Source organism: Varanus komodoensis, unplaced genomic scaffold, assembly GCF_004798865.1.
Source record: "Varanus komodoensis strain SLA01 unplaced genomic scaffold, ASM479886v1 scaffold5, whole genome shotgun sequence".
Lineage (NCBI taxonomy): Eukaryota > Metazoa > Chordata > Lepidosauria > Squamata > Varanidae > Varanus > Varanus komodoensis.
In genome coordinates, this window is record NW_025336087.1 from 42,330,006 (window position 1) to 42,348,731 (window position 18,726).

Below are 18,726 nucleotides of genomic sequence, written 5' to 3' on the forward strand. Positions count from 1 at the left end.
ATATTTTTACTCTTCTTAACATTCACTATTTGATAAAATTTTAATCAAAGTAATTAAAGCACAATATATTTTATCATGGAGATTGTTTAACTTTATTTTTCTGCAAGCTTGCATTATAGAGTAGATGTGTTGGAAAATTGTGTTTTTTTGTTTTCATTTTATTCTGTTGCAGAGGTGGTTTTGCACCATTGAAAAGCATTGTACTGCACAAGATATCCACTTGGCACTTACTCCTCCTATCTAATGTTGTTCTCCAAATCACAACCCTTGTGTTTTTGGACATTTCCTAACCCTCAGGAGCACTCTTTTTTATGGGGAAGGGGCAATGAAGAGCTGTGGTGGATTTGATTAAAGAAAAATAAGCTCCCCCAGCTTGCAGTGGTGTAAAGCCGCTAATGAATGCAACTTACAGCTTTTCAGTTTGTTTGTTTCTATTTTTAAGCACAGAAAAAACATGAAGCTGGTGCTGTTGTTCCTGGGACTCAGTGGTAAATTGTGCTTGTTTTGTGTTCTTTTACATTTGTTTGCTTTATTTCTCATTAGTCATTTTTTAAAAGAAAGGCAACAAAAAGGGATGGTTTAGCTAGGTCATATTGCAGAGCAAATAGATTTAAATCAAGGTAATTTAAACAGTTATTTAAATAATTGAGAAAAAATGTCAATTTATATCAAGTTTCTTGTTGAAATTCCTTGAGAAATAATACGGGCATGAACAACAATACAAATCTAACCAATAAGGATGCTAATATACTACAATGTGGAATGCTATTTACACAGTTTAATTCTTATAAGCAGGCTTTGCATCTCTTTGTCTCCCTGTATGTATTTTTCATGCTTTCCTTTTTAGCTACAGTGGGAATGTCTTTAACATATTTCCATATATGGTCTGTCTTATGACCAGCACCCATGAGAGCTGGCATTTAACAGTCCAACCCTATATGTGTGCCCTCAGAAATAAGTTCCACTGAATTCAATTGGACTTATTCATAAATATGCAAAAAATTCCAGGCTTAATATATGAATACAGGAAGATGCATATGGGACAGCTTTGTATTCTTTCCTTCCTGTGTATCTCTTTTTTGCTTTTCACTGTTTTGGCCCAGATTTGCCTTTAAAAAAAAAACAGTAGCAAACAAAAATGAAATGTTTGTGACTAATAGGCCAAAGAAAGTTTGATAGTTATTGGGCTGGAGAAATCCAATTTTAATTTTCAGAAGCCTTTTTTGTTTTGTTAAAGCATCGATTTTTAATTCACCCTTCACATTTGGTTTTGCCTTGCTTGGCCCAATCCCAGCACATCAGGACAGGATAACAATCCTTTGTAGACTGTGTTTCTGCACATGGAATTTTAGTTGGAGGAACAGAATGCCCAGAACTTTCAAGCATTAAGAGCTGTTCAGCAGGACAAAGTTATTCTCATGAGATGCAAAATTGGAATAGATATCCATGTTTGATAGGTAACTTTATTTTTATGATTCTGTAAGTCTAGATATAATATGTTCATGAATTGTAGTTATAACTTTGTTATTTTTAAGTTAGCGAAAACTGTAGTCTTCTATTTATGTTAAAAAACATTGTAAAAAACCATTTCAAATTTTCAAAAATTACCTATTTGAATCCATTCTGTTTTATTGTATGATTATTCTCCCCCACCCCGCTTCAGAGAAGACTCCTCTGTGGACACTTTCTGTAGCATTCAGACAATTTATTGTGTTCTTCTCTTATTTCCTTAAGACTTAATATATCTTGATGTATGGATCATGACTGAAGTCCTTTGGGGTATTGTAGGGCATTACCTTTAAAATGGTTAACAAAAATTAATGACTAAAATGTTACAATTCAGACACTAATCCAGAAAGCTCACTTGACAGAATAAAGTTAATCTGTTCTATGTTAGAAATCCTGTACACAGCTCTGAAGGATGTAACAAATACCCCATGCCTAAACCTTACAGGGTTTCCCACTTCCTAAAAGTATAGAACAAGGAGCATTTGACCAGGAGGTTATTTTGTTCTCTCCCAGAAAGCAACTGGAGCAATATGAGGAATATTATAATTATCAAGAACTCCTCAGTCAGCAGTAATTTTTGTAGCAGCGCGAAATGCAATAAGATGACAGAATCAATGACTGTGCTTAATACAGGAGGGAAAAGGAGTCCACACTTGCAGCAGACTAGGTATTAATTTGAGGAACTTAATTGTAACTGAGAATAAACCAGAGGGAATAGTTTTTCAGTGTCAGTGGCATAAGTTACATGACCTTTCCCATCTATAATTTATGCTAACAAACTTTGTAAAGGTCTAATGTGTCAGGCAACTTGATCCTGCAGAGCCTTTTTGTGCACTGCTGCTGCACTGCACAAGCAGATTTCTATTGTTTCATGCTCAGCATCTCTGAATGGTTACTCTGGCCAGTCTTCACACACTGTTTTCCTTTGGCAGAAAGAACAGTCCTGTTTAAGACATTCTATGCCTGTTTGCACCTTCAAATCAGTTTTGCTGAGCACATTAAATGGGCAGACAGAATTGTATCTGCTGGCTCTGTCCCCAGCCTCCAAGCATTCAGTAAAATGTGCAAATAAGTCCCATATGCACAGGAGAGAAGAACCCGCAACCTTTGTCTTTTAAATCCTTTTCTAAAAATTAACAAGAATATGTTTTATTATGCCATTTATTATCAAGGCATTTTGCACCTCGTGTGTTAAAATTGCCCCTCTCATTTTCTGGTGGTGCCATCAAAATGGATTTCTTTTTGGTATAGTTCACTTTTAAGCAGTCCTTTGTGTAAATGTAATGTTCTCCATTCCTTCCTTGATTCTGCTCATTTTGGTTCTGTAGAAATTCTTTACTTCCCTCTAGGGAAGTGGCAGACTGATTCTTTCAATGGCATACATGGAATGAGTGAAATCATTGTTTTTCTTGGCCTCTTGGGAAGTTCTTAGGTATATTAGAAAGTTATAATGAAGAAATGGAAAAAGAAGGATTTCCTCATTTGGAATTCTTGTTCATTTAGTACTAAGATGTCATACACAGTAAAGTTCCTTTTAAGTTTCTTTTGCCAACAATCTAGAAGTAATTTGTGAAAATGGCTTTATTTGCAAAAGTAAGACATAGTTCTCTTTGGTCCCCCATTTTTGGTTTTTAAACTTAACTCTGTACAACTTTATATTTGAGGGACCTTAAACTCTCTAGTGCTAACAAAATTGGTATTGATCATAATTTTAAAAATCTCTACTTAAATGCTTAAATATGTAAGCACATTGTAGCAGATTCTGGTAAAACACTCACCAACTGTGACAATTAACTGTATACATGTATGTGTATGTACAGATGCATGAATATATTAACATATTATCAATAAAAGTGTTATAATACTATGCAATTAATCTGAGAATCAGGCCTGTTCTCTCCCTCTGGAGCTAGCTAAAGAGCATTCTGTCTGAATAAGTCCATCTTCTGACACTTAACAGCATTTAAATCCCCTGGAATGCTTTATGAAAAAATTGTTGTCCTCCTTTGCCAGTGTTCTGGTGTTCTTTTTGCAAAACGTATATTGTCCCCTTTTCAGCTTTTGAAAAGATACAGACTTAGGGAAGTTGGAAGGACTTTAGGAATTCTTGCCATCATGGAGGAAAGGCAGGACCAGAAATTGCTACACTGGCACCTTTCTGATGTGCACTTAATTCACAAGTGCTTCCTTTTCTTCATAATGTGGAACAAAGTGCAACTTACAACTTGATGGAGTCAGTAATGGGACACAGCAGAGTTTTTTTTAGCCTTCCCTAGAGCTTCAGATAGGATGTGGAAATTTTCTGTGGCAGGCCAGCTGCACAGAGCCAAACAGATTAGTTAGTGCTTATTCAGTGCCATTTGTGTCACCCAAATCTTCATGGCCTTGTAGAGCAGCAGGTGGACAATGTTTGGTTCTTCAAGTATTTTGGCCTACAGCTCCCATCATCCCATCCTATTTGTTTTGCAGACTTAGGCTGCTTGGAAGAGCAGGCCAAAACATCAGGAGAGCCCCAAGCTGCCCACTCCTGAACTGAATGCAAATCTCCCATGGGAGAGGGTGCTGAGTACTGCCATATTTGAAGGCACTGTTACTGTACATCCAATTCTTGCTTAGGCTATAGGTGCTATTTCAAAAGTGGGCACCATGTGCCCCAAGTAGACACAACAGCCTGCGGTTGTGTAGTGCTGCTGTTCCCAGGGAGACAGAGGTCATTTGTTGTCTACTTTCTTAACACATGCCATTTAGCAAGACACTCTCAGAAGGAACATACATCAGCCATACATTTAACAGTTTCTAAATTGGTATAAGTAGTTTTAGATTTCACCCATGGCAAAAAGCAGGAAACTGACAGTTCCCCAGTGGAAAGAGAAATCCTTAAAGGGAAATGTTTTTTAGAAAATATAGTCTGGTGGAGCATCTGCAAATTAGCAGCTGAACTAAAGCATGTTAATATCTAATAGATAATTAAGGTATCTCCCCAGACCTCCTGCAAATTACTATCCAGAGACAAATAAAAGGCAGGATATATGGGAAAATTTCAATGAGATGTGGCACTCATACAGAACACCCAATTTTCAAAGCAGTATTGATTATTATGTGAAGCATGATCATACACTGCAAAGTTATTTTTAATTGACATAATACTCTTTGAGAAATCCTTCATGGCACTTCTAAACAATGCCAAGAAGTCCGCAAACCTAATAGTGCTGTATATGCAATGAAGAGGCAGCAAAGGATCTTATTCATTACAAATTGCAGTATCCATTTTATGCAGGAATATGTTTTTTCCTAAAAATAAACTACCGTATTTTTCTGTCTATAAGACACCCCCATGTATAGGATGCCCCCCACTTTTCTTACCCAAAATTCAGAAATCAATATTTTAAACATTAAATAGAAGACATTTTTATTTAGTGATTAGGCAATGTTTACATAACAGTACTATGATATTATGCATCACATTTAACTCTGAGCAGAGCACTTTATTCAACCTCTTTTGCATCACTGGTGTCTTCTTCATCACATTTAGTTTCAGACATAGCAACTTCAAGTTTCTTCAACTTTTGTTGCATCACTGCTGTCTGCTGAGTCCCGCTCCCTGTCGCATCTGGCCACTGGCTACACGCTCTCCACAGCATCAGCTGACATCAGTTACATAAGGCTCACGATTGGAGGAAACCTGTTAGCTTGTCTCTGCAATCAGAAGTTTCGCTCATGAGGCTAGTTTGTAGAGATAAGTTATTGGCAGTTTCGCAGCCACGGTTCTCCTCTCGCCCCCCCCACCCCCCGTGTATAAGATGTCCCTCCATTTTTAGGTAAATATTTTAAAGAAAATTTATCGTCTTATACATGGAAAAATGCGGTAATCTATCCTCCGTTTATTGTGAAGTAATTTGGATTGCTGAAATGTGCTTACTATTGTCTGCCTAGTTACAAATAATGCATTCCCTCTTTGTAATGCAAAATGAGCTGAACACTATATGTAATCTTGTGCGTCTTCGAAGTTCTGTATCTTATCTGTGTTTTAAATAAAGTGTCTGACTGAATTGCTTCAGTCACCGTCCCTCTCCTACTGGTAGACCCTATGTAATTTTCCCATTAACTCCCTCCGCTGTCCCCTAACTTGACCTCTGCTTTTCTAAATTAGTTGCCTTCTCTGGCTCATCTTTCTTTCTGGCTCTCCACTTATTCTTACCTTGGGTTCCTTTGTATCCCACTGCCTGTTTGTCCATCACCTACCTTGAACTGCTCTGCTTTTGGCTCCCTACTTATTAGCATTGCTACTTAATGGACTCTGTTCAATGTCTTGGGACCTGAATGAATGGCTCTCTTCCTCTGCCAAGGTCCTTCGGGCTATTACTGACACGTGGACAGAGCAGCAGGAAAGAGGTGATGTTCTGCTGACTAGGGAAAGAGAGGTGGCAAGGCTGCCCTGCCCAACTGAGTGGCCTCGTACTGCCTGGCAGTCACAGGGAACTGTGTTTATTATTGTTTAGTTAAAATATTTCTACAGTGCTTTTCCTCTGGAAAGACTTTCAGTGTAGTTTATGTAAGATCAATAAGAGCAAGAATACTCCCTGCCTGCAGGCTTACAAGCTAAAAGGCATAACACAGATACAAAAACGGGATGGGATGAGGTGGACGAAAAGGAAGCTACAGCACTACTTCTTAAAGTTACATAATAGTTTTCATACTGGCCAGCTGGTTTGAGAACAGTTCAGGGAAGAGAGGAACCAAATCAGCCCAGTCTTTCAACAGAGCAGCTCAGAAGGCTGCTGTTCTCATACAGTCCACTGCTGTGGCCTGGTGGAAAGGTTTTTGCAGTTGAAAGAGAAGCCCGGTTGAGCAGTTCTCTTAAGAGTTGATGAAATGAATCTGTTTATCACCTCTGCTCCCTTTTTGCCTGAAAAGGACTTTTGAGGTCAGTGCATCTAATACTGTGTAGCATGTTAGGCTAGACAGTGAAATTTTGGCATCATGCCATGGATTTCATGGTAAGGCTATTAGAAAAATATATATTTCATTCTTTCAAAAGTTAGAATATTCATGTCCATTTCATGCTATCCCAGAAACTTGGTTGTTAGCAGATACTTCACATTAATAAATACCCTTACAATACATCCTATATATATTTCCTGAGAAGTTAGGCCCACTGATTGCAATAGGACTTAACGTGGGTGTAAGTGCTAACTGAACTGTGTCCTTAATTAATGGTTGTCCTTGCATATAGGTTATGTGGGATAACAAGCTTTTTGCATTCTTCAGTGCTACAATAACCTTTGAGCAACTGAATGCTCATTATCTGTTTCCCCAAAGATCAGCTAATAAAGTTCAACTATAGGATTTATAGTTTGACTTTATCCAAATCTATAAAACTTTAATTGACCAAAAGAACAAAAATGTAAATAAGGCCAACATAATTGCAATGCAAACAATATGGTCCTTGTTTACATTTCCTTTGATATGTATTAATGCAAAAAAACCAAAAACACAAAAACTCTGGCTACCATATTGACCTGTGCTTTTCCCCTCTTTGGTTGGGGCCCCCATGCTTAAAAGTGTATGGAAAAATATAGCACTGTTTTGCCTGTTCTGCTTTTGTTACCATTTTTAACTTCTTTACAAAGAAACTGTTAGTCTGGTTAGAATTGAGATTGCCAACTACTTACATGTCTTCTCTTTTTATGGCAGCAACAACACTCTGATGTTGAATCCCCTCATCCTTCCCTAGTGGTTCTTCAGGGTTGCCTGTCATGTGCTCGTGTCCATTGGCCACTATTACCAGATAAAGGGGCAAAGAAGTACAGCCCTGCCTCCATTTTCTTTTTTTCCTTTTGATCTTTCTTCACTGTCCCCCAGTTGCCTGCCGACCATAACGCTTGTGTGCCGCATTTAAGGAAGTGTGATGCAAGAAGTTCAGGCCCTTTGGGTTTGGATGAGAGAGCACTGGGGAGGTCTGGTGCTTCTTGTAATACCTGCTTGTTAGCAGATATGCAGGTTCAGTATTGCTTCCCCAGCTACCCTGCTTCTAACCAGGGTAGGGTAAAGACTGGGGCTAAAATAGATTAAACCAGATTCAACTGAGATCTCCCAAGGTATTGCTGGAGGAAGGTGTTTTAAAATTCTTGCATACTTTCTGCGTGAAGTTCTGCTGCTGCTTCCCCTACAAACTACTATGGCATGAGGAAACGGGAAAGAAAAAGCCTACCTCAGTCCTGATCTGTTGTGCTTTTAAAGTAAACAAGAAAGGGCTGTGCTGTTCTCTGCCACACATACATGCTGCAGTAGCCTGCTTTCAGTTCAGCCTGACTTGTTCATGTGCCATAACTGGCAGAAGTAGCTCCCAACATTAATGAGCCATTTAAGAAATTTCATCTGGACATGAGTGTCTATTTCTGGCAGGATGGTTCATGGAACTTGATCTCTAACTTTTTCTTGTTGACTGTTCTTGTTAGTTCTTTGACTGCAAGCTTTCTGTAAAGCATGGATTTTCACACCTTGATGTGACATTTGTAAAGGCAGCGCTTCTGCTTCCACTTACTTAGAGAACCTTCAGGCTATGGCAAACCATAGCAATTGAATTAAATAAATAAAAATAAATAAAATACTCCAGCTTCAAAGAAGTGAACATATCCTATGATCCCTGGCAATACCATCTATCTAACAAGACATGCCCTCCTTGTCTTCATTCCTTCCTTTGGGAACGAAATGCAAGCCATAGAAACTGTTTCAGTAGATCTTTTCGATATGAATCTGCAATTGCAATGCAGATTTTCCTGCAGGCCATAGATTGTGTATGTCCTTGTGTATTTCCTTTTCTTACCAATATACTGTTTTATCATACTACAACAAACTATTGGCTAGTTAACATTAATAGTAAGAATGCAAGCCCAAGCAAAGTGATGCTTTTTGAGTTGTTTAGATGTTCTTCTTACTCTCCTGCTTTCATGTCACAGAAATATAGGAGCAACGAGAGCAATGTATACATCAGGCAAACTGCAAAAAGTATTTTAATTGTACATCTTCTCATGTGTTAAATGTTAGTTAAAGTTTCTCTCAAGGTCTTCCATTTCTCCTTCTCCTTCCTTTAAGGTGGCACAATGGCTGAAGATACTAGAACCACTAAATTAAACTTTGAGTTCTGGCTGCAGAAGGCTCTTGAGTGGGGTCAGATCACCACTTCAGAATCTCAGCAAGATGTCTGCCTTCACTTGCCTGAATTACAGGAATTTCTACTGCAGATTTATGGAGCTTTGAAACATATGGTAAGTGAATTAACTGGAAGAATGAACTGTTTTGAAGACTGTTACAGAAACATTCTGCACCCCACATTTTGACAAGACAGAAAGTTAACAGTAGCAGAGAGCCTTGTAGTATTGACCTAATGTATTGCTGGATCACAGAAGTAAATTGGGGAAACAGCCACAGGTAATGCAAACAGGAATGTGTTTCCTGTGTTCTTGATTTATTGTGAAAGGAGCTTTTTCTTCTTGATTGGTTATGTTCTCACATGAGATTTCCTACCCAACACAGTAACCTTTTTAAAAAAGACTTTTTAAAATAAACAAGTATTTGATTCTGGTTTTCAGCTCATAAATTGGATTATTTAAAGACCCTTAGCATACAGAATTGTAACTGATGCCCTTGATCGTAAAGACTTCCCTGACATATTAACTCTACTGCTGTGACACAAAAGGCATTTCAGGACACTGCCATTGGATCATATGCAAATCATTCTGGTCGTATCTGTGCAGTTTTAGTATTGTTTGGTAATCATTTAAAAAAAGAGAAATGCCTACCATTGGGGTATTTTGTGTGTGCTAAAATTTACTTCATTGATAGACCATTTTGCCTGCATATTTAAGCTTAGAAATGTGTGTTTAAAAGGAGTAATTGTCTAGTGCAACATAAGCTAATGAATTAAAATTAATTAAAAGTTAATGATATATTTGTGAGACTCAAAAACTTTTCCTTGAAAGTGTCAGAAGGCAATGGATTCTATGCAAAACTTGGCCTCGGATGGACCTTTGTGTTTGGCCCCATTAAGTCTAGGGCAAGTCCCAAATGTGGGACAAATCTGAATAATTTATTACTGTAGTATATGATTACTATCCTTTTCTGCTACTTGCATATTATCTCAGTTTAGTACCATTTTAAACCCTTGGTTTATTAGACAGTAAAGTTTCAAAAATGGAAAAAATTGACTGCATAAGAATGTTTATAAACTGTACTATGTATTACTTTTATAGCAAAGCTGCTTTCCATTTGGTTAAATTTTGTTTAGGTTTTGTAGCTGTAGTGTCTGTTAAATTTCAGGTTGTAACTGCCTAAGTATGATGTCATGTAGAATATAGCAAGCAGTAACAAAACTTCAGGACTTTTGTACTGTAGTTATTGCAAGCCTGCCTGTAACCTATAACATGATGTAAGAGGGATGACATTTTGAATAATTTGTTATTTTTATTTATTTGGCTTAATCCATCCCGCCTTGAAAGCTAGGGAAAACAACCACACCACCTTGCATTACTTTTTATTTTCTTCATGGAACAACAATTAAAATTTCATCTTTTATTAGCCTCATCTTGGCCATCATAAGATGGACTAAGTAGAAAGGGTGATGCAGTGCTTATGAAAGGTGCTCAATCTATCATGAATAGTTCTTTTCAGTTGAAATGTAATTTCCTGTTATGAAGAAGGCACCAACCAATGTTTCCTGATGTTCTAAGGCAGGCCAAGCAGCACCATCCAGCCTTACACTGTGGCAGCCAAAGTGCTTGCAGTCCTCTTGTTCTTGGGCACTTTGAGAAGAAAAGGAAGCTGATAGAAACTGTGGTGATACATGGCTGGTGGGCTATATCTTAAATTGGTATACACACAGGGTACTCCTGATTAACTCCTGTATTTGAGTTAGGAAATGAATTTTGTACAGTCCAGTTGCAGGAGCAGGGTTCTGGATACAACTGTGACTGAGGTGCTCTCAATTTGTTTCCCAGTGTGTGGTAGGACTGGCCTTTCTAAGTTTCCATTTGTGGTCCACAATTTCCCTTTTTGTAGTGAATGTACTTTATTTGATTGATTGATTTATATCCTGTCTTTCTTTCTTTTAAAGAACTAAAAGCAGCTTACATTGGTCTCCTCCTCCTCTCAGTGAGGTAGGTTGGACTGAGAGTCTGTGACTGGCTGAGCAGGGACTAGAACCCAGATTGCCTAAGTCCTAGTCCCACACTCTTAACCACTATACCACACTGCCTGTCTATCATGTGTCATCTTTGCAGAAGCTCTAGTACCATCTGCAGCATTACTAGGGCTGAGACAACAGAAGTTACCCATGTTCTATGTGTTAACAAACAATATTTTTAAGACTCTTCTTTAATTTCAGAATTGTGCTGCTGCAGTCCGAGAGTTTCCATTAATTGGTCAACTGTTGGGAAGACTTTGTTGGAATCCATTTGTCACTGGCTATGGTGAGTCATTGAAATTGCTTTTGTACAATCAATGTAATTGAGCTTTATTAGTTATGCAGGTATGCACTAAAATAATAATTCTATAAAATATATATGGGATAACATGTTAAAATGCTTAATACATAGTTATCCAATTCACTTCAAGCTAAATTCCATTGAAATCAGAAAGATTAAGGTCCATTGTGAAGACAAATGTTATCTGGAACATAGGCAGCCGCCTTACAGGGTTAGACCATTGGTCTGTCTAGGTCAGTATTATCAACAACTTGCTGGCAGCAACTCTTCAGTCAGTGTTTCTCTTTCCAGCCCTGCCTGGAGTTACCAGTGATAGAACCAGGCAACTTCTGCACATGATGCGAGTGCTCCACCAGTAAGCTGTGGCTCCTTTCCCATTTTGCTGTCAAATACAGCTGTCAGCTGTCGTGAGAAATATTTTATGTATATGTTGAAATAAACAAAAAAGGAAACCTGAAAGAGACTGGTACTGTGAAATTCTACTTTGGACAATTAGCATCTTTGCTCTAGAACAAACTACAGTGGTCATGTTAATTCATAGTTTGAGATTATCTAAAACAAGTTTTAAAAATAATTATAAACAGAGGAGTGTCCATTAATTGAAAAAATTCAGTGATCTCTTACTTGTGTATTAATTATACCCTATTATATAAAATTAATAAAATGTTTCCCTTTGTAGATGAAATTTTGATCTGCTCAGAATTCATGTCAAGTTATGTGTGCAGTAGCCCTTTCTGCTTGTCCATATTTTCTATCCCGGTTACCCTTATCTATTTAGTTCTCCACCAAATTTATTCCATATAGACAAGCGAGTCTGATAGATTCTCAGTTATAGCTTTAAAATATGTTATTGGAATCCAAACATACACTAGCTTACAAAAATAAAGAAACAGGAAAAGAAGCAAATAAAATAGAAGAAGAAGACCTAAATGTTAATCCAGAAAGGACAATATCCTGTAAGGCCTGGCACTAATTAGAATTACATTGCACTAACATGAGAAACACCAAGAGCATTTGCTGGGGTGACACATTGTCTGGAGAAAGCTGGTGTGCCAGTAAATGTTAATGGAATTGTGTGAGAGGAAGATGGCACTAGCAGAGTGTAATTTACTTTAGCACCAGTGCTGAATAGGATATTGCTGTAAATCTGTAAAATCTAAGAATCTATTATAATAGATAATATTTTATTGAACATATATTGATTCCCCAATTGCAAGTGCAAAAAGCAAGAAATAGTGTGATAAACATGGAGCATAGCATATGATACATTTCATATCTGTTACATAGCATAAGCAGCCTGGATACGCTTAAGGGTTCTTTCCGGTTCTGTAAACATTCCAGGATAGGATGTTGGAGCCAGACATGTTCAACAGAAGTTTGTGAGCACCAGAGTCTGCATCTGGCTGCAAGAATATGAGTTGTTTAGAATTCTTCTTGGTGGTGGTATTGTATTTTGTAATAATAAATAATAATATTCAATAATAAATAATAAAACAGTTGCCTATGTCAGAGAAGGGCAGGGGAGAATTCAAAGGAGGTCTGCAAAGCAGCAGTTCTAACTATATTCTTCACAAATGGGCATTAACAATCTGCTGTGTCAGCAGCGATAAAAGTTTGTATTCAGCTGATGTCACTGTGCTGACAGAATGCTATTTGATCCTGTGGAGGATTCATTCAGCAGAACAGGGAGGAAACATTTGGATGGTTCCCCCTCCCCTTTGTGCCACCTCACTGCTGTTCCAAAGGTTCCCCCAACCCTTTGTAGCTCAGGTCCACAAGGAGAAAGGGTTGCTGGAAATTACTCTCCCTCTAATTCCACCAGGTTCAGTGTAGCAATACCAGTTCAGTGGAACCAAAACACTTTTTCCAGAGGCACTTTTTCCAGATTAGACATGCTGAAACCAAAATAATTATTTTATCTATATGCAGAAAAATGTGGTAGTATAAGCTAGCATACATACAGATCCACTAAAGGAAAGTTATAGGCAGATAGGAAGGTAGGGGAAACAGCAAGTTCAGAATTTTTCTCTCTCAGAGCTTGCGTATGAGAAATGTGGTGTGCATGTACCACATTATGTACAGCTGAACAGAAGGTTAATGAAGCTGTACTTCCATTATATTTCTGTAAAGTTATCTAAAAATAAAGATTTGCCTTGCAAAAAGGCAAGCATAGTAACTGAGAAACAGATCTATTATTTATACTGACTATCTTTAATCAAGCAAAACATACATTTTTCTATTCTGAATTTGCAATGCGTTATCTAACAGTTGACATTGCTTGATAGAAGCGTTGACTATGTGAAGCATTGTCAGCTTCTGTTAAATCTGAGGGCTTCCAAAGAATGGCCTCACATGGCCAATACAATCCATTACTCCTGGGTTTAAATTGTCTTTTATAACTGGAGAACGTGCTTATATTACAGATTCAAATTACTACTTTAAAATTGTGATGGCTTTTCCTCAAACGCTGGGAGTTGTGGTTGGTGGTCAATAATTTGGTGGTCAATAATTTTCTATCAAATAATTTTTTGCTTAATTCCCATCCCCTTTAGTTAGTTATTTATAAAATTTGTATGCCGTCCAATTACTTGCGTCTCTGGACGGCTTACAGCATAAATCAATTTATAGTGCTTTCTTTGTTGTAAACTATGTTAGTTAAAACAGGTTTGAAGTTGGATGTTACCTCACATGTGTTACATTAATGTGCCTGGAGTGTCAAAGGGACAGTTGGGAGCATTTCAGGAATCCCATATTTCAGTTTCAGGAGGAATCCTCTAGGAAACTCCATGTCCAGGTAGCTGCAAAAATATCCCGTGATGGCATCAGTCTAGTTCCCCATAAAAAATTACCAAGGGAAAATGATCCTTGTATCAGGAAAAAACAGAATTGTTAAGTAAATTAAGGGATCTGTTTATTTTAGTTATGTTTACTGCTTATCACAAACAATATACAGTACCAAAGTTTAAAGGGATATCTAGAATGTAACTGTATGCTACAAGAACTTGGAATACTGTTCTTAAATAGTGACAGGTAGATTTTGAATTTCTTGCAAGATTGGCTTCCTTTCTACATTATTGATATTTTATGCAAACTTATTTTATCAATAAAGTGAGGAAATGATAAAGAAGTTGCAAAAATAATTGGGTTGTATCCAGAAGGAGTTAGGCATGTGTTCTGTTAAAATCCTATTGGAATCAGCATGACACAAGCGTAAATAGGCTGCCTTTGGCTCCATCTTGTTGTATAAAATTGTGTCACTTTTCTATTGAAATATATGTACTAGAGAAAGAAAGGGCAAGAAGAAAGAGTACCTATTTGACTTTGAAATTATGTAATACAACAAAGCTAAGGATAAAAGGGGTTTTTGCTTTGCTTTTTGTTTTATTAACATGAGCAAAAGATTGCCCTTGCTCTGCTTTGATTTTTTTAAATATTCTTATTTGGATTGCTATCTGCAGATGAATGCCAGAAGATTCTAATGTGGTGCTTATGCTGTCTGTACAGTGGTGAACCACAGAGCCCTGTGGAATTGAAGGCCAACAGCTGGATACAAGTAAGCAAATGAATCCTCTCCCTGACTGCTTTAAATTAACATGATTATTTAAAGGTGCACCATCTACAGCATAGAGACAGTGTGTCATTTTTAGAAACCACTCTAGAGACATCCTGCATTCACATCGCATTGAAATGTGTTCTACTTTAATTAAAACATAATCTGTGCTGTCTCTCATTTTGAACATTAAAAAAAGATGTGGTGTTTAAACTGAAGTAATTTTAATAGCTTTTAATATAGTGGAGCCTAAACCCTGGCAGCATCCATTGAAGAACAAAGTCCACAAATCAACAAGCAAGAGAGGGCTATCAGAATAAATTTTCAATTAAAGAAAATAATGTAATATGGAGAGAGTCCATTGTTTGTTTTGAAAGCAATTTTTATATGTGCTATAATCTTGTCTTTGTTTTTGTTAATTTTTTCAAGCCTTGGGAAAAAGCAATTGTATCCAAGTTTTATTCAGAGACAGTGTGAGACAAGATTTGTGTGAAGTTTTATTATTATTTTTAGTTAGCTTTTAGTTAAATGGATCCATAATTGCCTGAATGCTACATTCTGAAATCTTTAATGTAGATCTGTTTAGCTGAGGGGTGTGTGTGTGTGTGTTTTAATCTTACACATTTACTCCTTAATCTTGCAGTGCTCATGCATATACTGCTGTGTTTCATGTAGATGATGAAATGCATATTTCTTTATAGTCTTCCCACAAAATATACTCAAATATGTACTGAAAAAAGTATAAACATAAATGTTAGCAACATTTCTGATTGGTTTCTTTGGAACCATCACCTGGGTGGGGTGGTCAAATCCTGGTTTCTTAAGACAAGCTATGGATGAGTTTAATGTGTCCATGTAACAGCCTTTTGCTGCAGTTTTGTTTCTCTCTTTGCTTGAATGATGAAACAAACTAGCAAGCTGCAGTTAAAGGTAGTCTTCTGTTATGTCCCAAATGGGAACTATGGTTAATGGCTCCTAAATGACCCAGGATTCTGAAGCCAGCTTAAAATTTGTAAGGAACCAAGTAGCAGCAAAAGGGCTTATGTATCAGGAAATGATTCTTGTATCTTAATACCTTTTTAAGTTAGGGTGAATGGTCCAAACACAGGTTGCACTGAAGTAAAGAGCTGGTTTGTACCTAACTGTAACCATGGTTTAGCTTTGCACTTGTACTTCCCCTTTTCCAGTGCTGCTGCAAGGAATAGTTTGGAAGCTTTTGCTTCTGTTTTACATTAACTACTCTTTGCCCTGTTATTTGAACCTGGCAAACTGTAGTTAATATGAAGTATGATTAGTGGAAAGAATACAACTTCAAACAATTGTCACTTGCAGACTCTTCTACCTTTGAACAGCCTTCCCAGCTGCTAGAAATATGGCTAATTGTGTCTTCCACTCCCTTCCATAACTCTTGAGTAGGATGAACTGAAGGTATTTGCATCACTTTCCAAAAGTTTGGAGAGTTCAGTAATGATGACAGTGGTAATTACTTGTATCATAAGCATTATGCTTTCTTGAGCTTTGCTTTAAATTATATAACCCAGTTTAGCCTGCCCTCAGAGACAGTCTGGCTTCTGGCAAGTTTGCTGTCACAAAACCATTTGATAATGTGACAAGTGGAACTGAGTAAGAAAGGCCAAAGAAGAATCTATAATATTATAGCTCAGTAGATTTCAAGCTGTGTTCTGGGTAGCATTCCTAGGAAGCTTATCAAGGTTTCCTCAGTGAAGGTTCTGCTAATGGTGACAAGTTACCCAAAAGACAGCTTGTCCAACATGACGCCTTCTTTTGTGATGTAGAGATGCAGACAAGTATTGGGTATGTTTCACGGTGCATGTTTAGTCTTTTCATGCAAGCCACAGGTTCTGTGTAGAAATTAGCCCTCCACAGGGAAATTTCTCCAGCATAAGACTAGTGGATAGGATCCAAAGGTGCTTACTGTATGTGTAAATAAACTTTTGCTCATGCAAGTTGTCTTCCTGAATTCTACCAATTTCACCATCCTGTTCTAGCACTATCTCCTGTCTTGCTCTAGGTCACTCATCCCTTAAGTATATTTTAAGGAAGGGTGCAGGCAACTCCAGTTATGGGAGAAATGGAATATTTTTATTGCTTATGTGGAAATCTGCTTGTACTTTTCCAGATGAGGTCTAAGCTCCTAAAATCTTTGAGGCAAGTCACAACTTTTAGTGGTCTTGAAAGAGGAACAAAACAACAACCCAGGGTCCTTTCATCTACCTTACAGATATAGTGAAGAAAGATAAAATATTCCACACACTGTTAACTCATGAAATGAACCATAAGCTGGTGAAACCACTCTGTTAGCAAAAGTGATAAAAATTTTCATGTTAATCATCACCTACCATGAATTAATGTTTTGAAACTATTCAACATGAGTTAAGCTGGTGCAAACATACACTGTTGTTCAGGCAAGCAAAGGGTTTTCTTTTGTTTCTTTTTTTTAAAGAACTCATTCAGCTTGTTCTTAAATTCGTATTTCAGAAGAAAAAAGTTCTGCAATAGGTTTAACCCATATTAGCCTTCTTTGTTCTCTTCAGTAAGTGTGCTTTGTTTTTGTTGTGTTTAAAATTAACACAGAAATATTTAGGTTTTATTTTGTTTACACAATTAATCTCTTTGAGCTGGGTGCATTAAATCAAACCTTTGTTGGAAAGCATAAAGGTCTTCAGTTTCTATAGCTATATTCAAATAAAGGTCCAAATTGTCCAACATTTAATAAGATGTGCATGGGATCGCTTGCTTCTTTGTGGTAGTAACTCATAAAAATAATATTAAATTTTAGAGTAATCAAAAATTCTCTGCTTGCTCACCTGGAACTATATGGCCTGGTATATTCTTTTCTTATTTTCTTTCCTACCAATCTGTACCATAGTTTGAGTATATTATTATTGAGTATATTATAACAATATATTATTGTTATATTAGTCCTATTTTGATCAAACATACATGCATCTATCTTCTGTATTATGCCAATATCTTTCAGTGACTTTGCCTTGGTATATGCCATACCAATAGTATGTTACTAGAGCACTTCTAATAGAAATTATTAGCGTATACTATCAGAATACTTTTTCCTAGTCAGATGTTTTGGATGTACATGTGTGGATTAACCAGCATGTTTGTGCATTATGTGCATTTTAGCATAGTATGCTTTGCCTTATTTTAGCACATTTGAGGCATACTATATTTTTCTATCACAGTAGTAATTGAGACAGTTTTAGTGAACTGAACTTTATGCTATTTTCATTTCATTCTGGAGTGTGCTCACATATTTTAGTAACTGCTGAAACCAATGATGCATAATATTGCTTCTTGCTTTGGTGGTTCTTGGAACATGACATGGTTCTAAAACACACATTGTCAAACTTTCAACCCCAAGGCCCAGTTAAGAGGGCTGAAAATAACTAAGCCAACTTATCACAAAAGGGAGAGTTTGGCATAACCAGCTGGCAATCATTGGTACCATTTTATATTGACATCAGATCCCTTTTTGAAAATGGCTAAAAAATCTGTCACAGCTGGATTCTGATAACACACTCGGGTTGACTGTGGGTTGATTGTGGGTTGTCCTGAAAACATGACTGTCATTGAATTGTGGGTTATGATGCTTTCTGAACCCAGCTGCGCTAAGAAGCCATAGATTAATAACCATCAGCAACTCACACTTCACAACACATCAATACACCATGGATTATTTGCAGTTAGTGTGGCCAAATTCAGACCTCACAATAACCCATAGTTCAATGAGAACCCACACTGAAGACTGGTGTGTGAGTTATTGTGTGGTCCAAACCCAGTTTATATATGCTGCATTAATAAATACCATTTTTGTGCTGCTGGCAATGCTCTGTACGTATTAGTCAGAATAGTTTCGTGTTTTTCAAGTTGGTCAATGAAGGAGGACTTGCTCCAACATGTGAAATTAATTAAAAGAAGACTGCAAATATAATAATTACAGCATGGAGTAGACTTCACTGACAGATACAGGAATGCAGAATTCACTTTAATCACAGTGCTTCCCCGAATGTGGGTGGCCACTGTGTGCAGAGAATAGTCAGTCCTTCTGTCTGCTACAACACTGTTTGTAACAGTACTCAAGTAAACACATTCCACAGGCCCCTTAAGCTTCTTCCTTTATGCAAACTTTTTTGATAGGTTACTTCCCTC

The 18,726-nt window shown here is 37.2% G+C and overlaps 1 protein-coding gene across 5 annotated transcripts in view; it reads left to right on the top strand.

Moving 5' to 3' along the window:
* FANCC (FA complementation group C) overlaps positions 1 to 18,726 on the top strand; it is a 79,839-nt gene that overhangs the window by 11,941 nt on the left and 49,172 nt on the right. For 4 of the 5 annotated variants that reach the window (XM_044446366.1, XM_044446365.1, XM_044446368.1 and 1 more), the window contains exons 2-4: positions 8,605 to 8,777; positions 10,892 to 10,976; positions 14,450 to 14,544. In XM_044446366.1, the coding sequence (XP_044302301.1) occupies positions 8,613 to 8,777; positions 10,892 to 10,976; positions 14,450 to 14,544 (345 nt within the window). In that variant the 5' untranslated portion in view covers positions 8,605 to 8,612. Of the gene's footprint in view, positions 1 to 8,604; positions 8,778 to 10,891; positions 10,977 to 11,282; positions 11,347 to 14,449; positions 14,545 to 18,726 lie in introns of those variants that run through there. The other variant, XM_044446369.1, reaches the window with a different exon arrangement.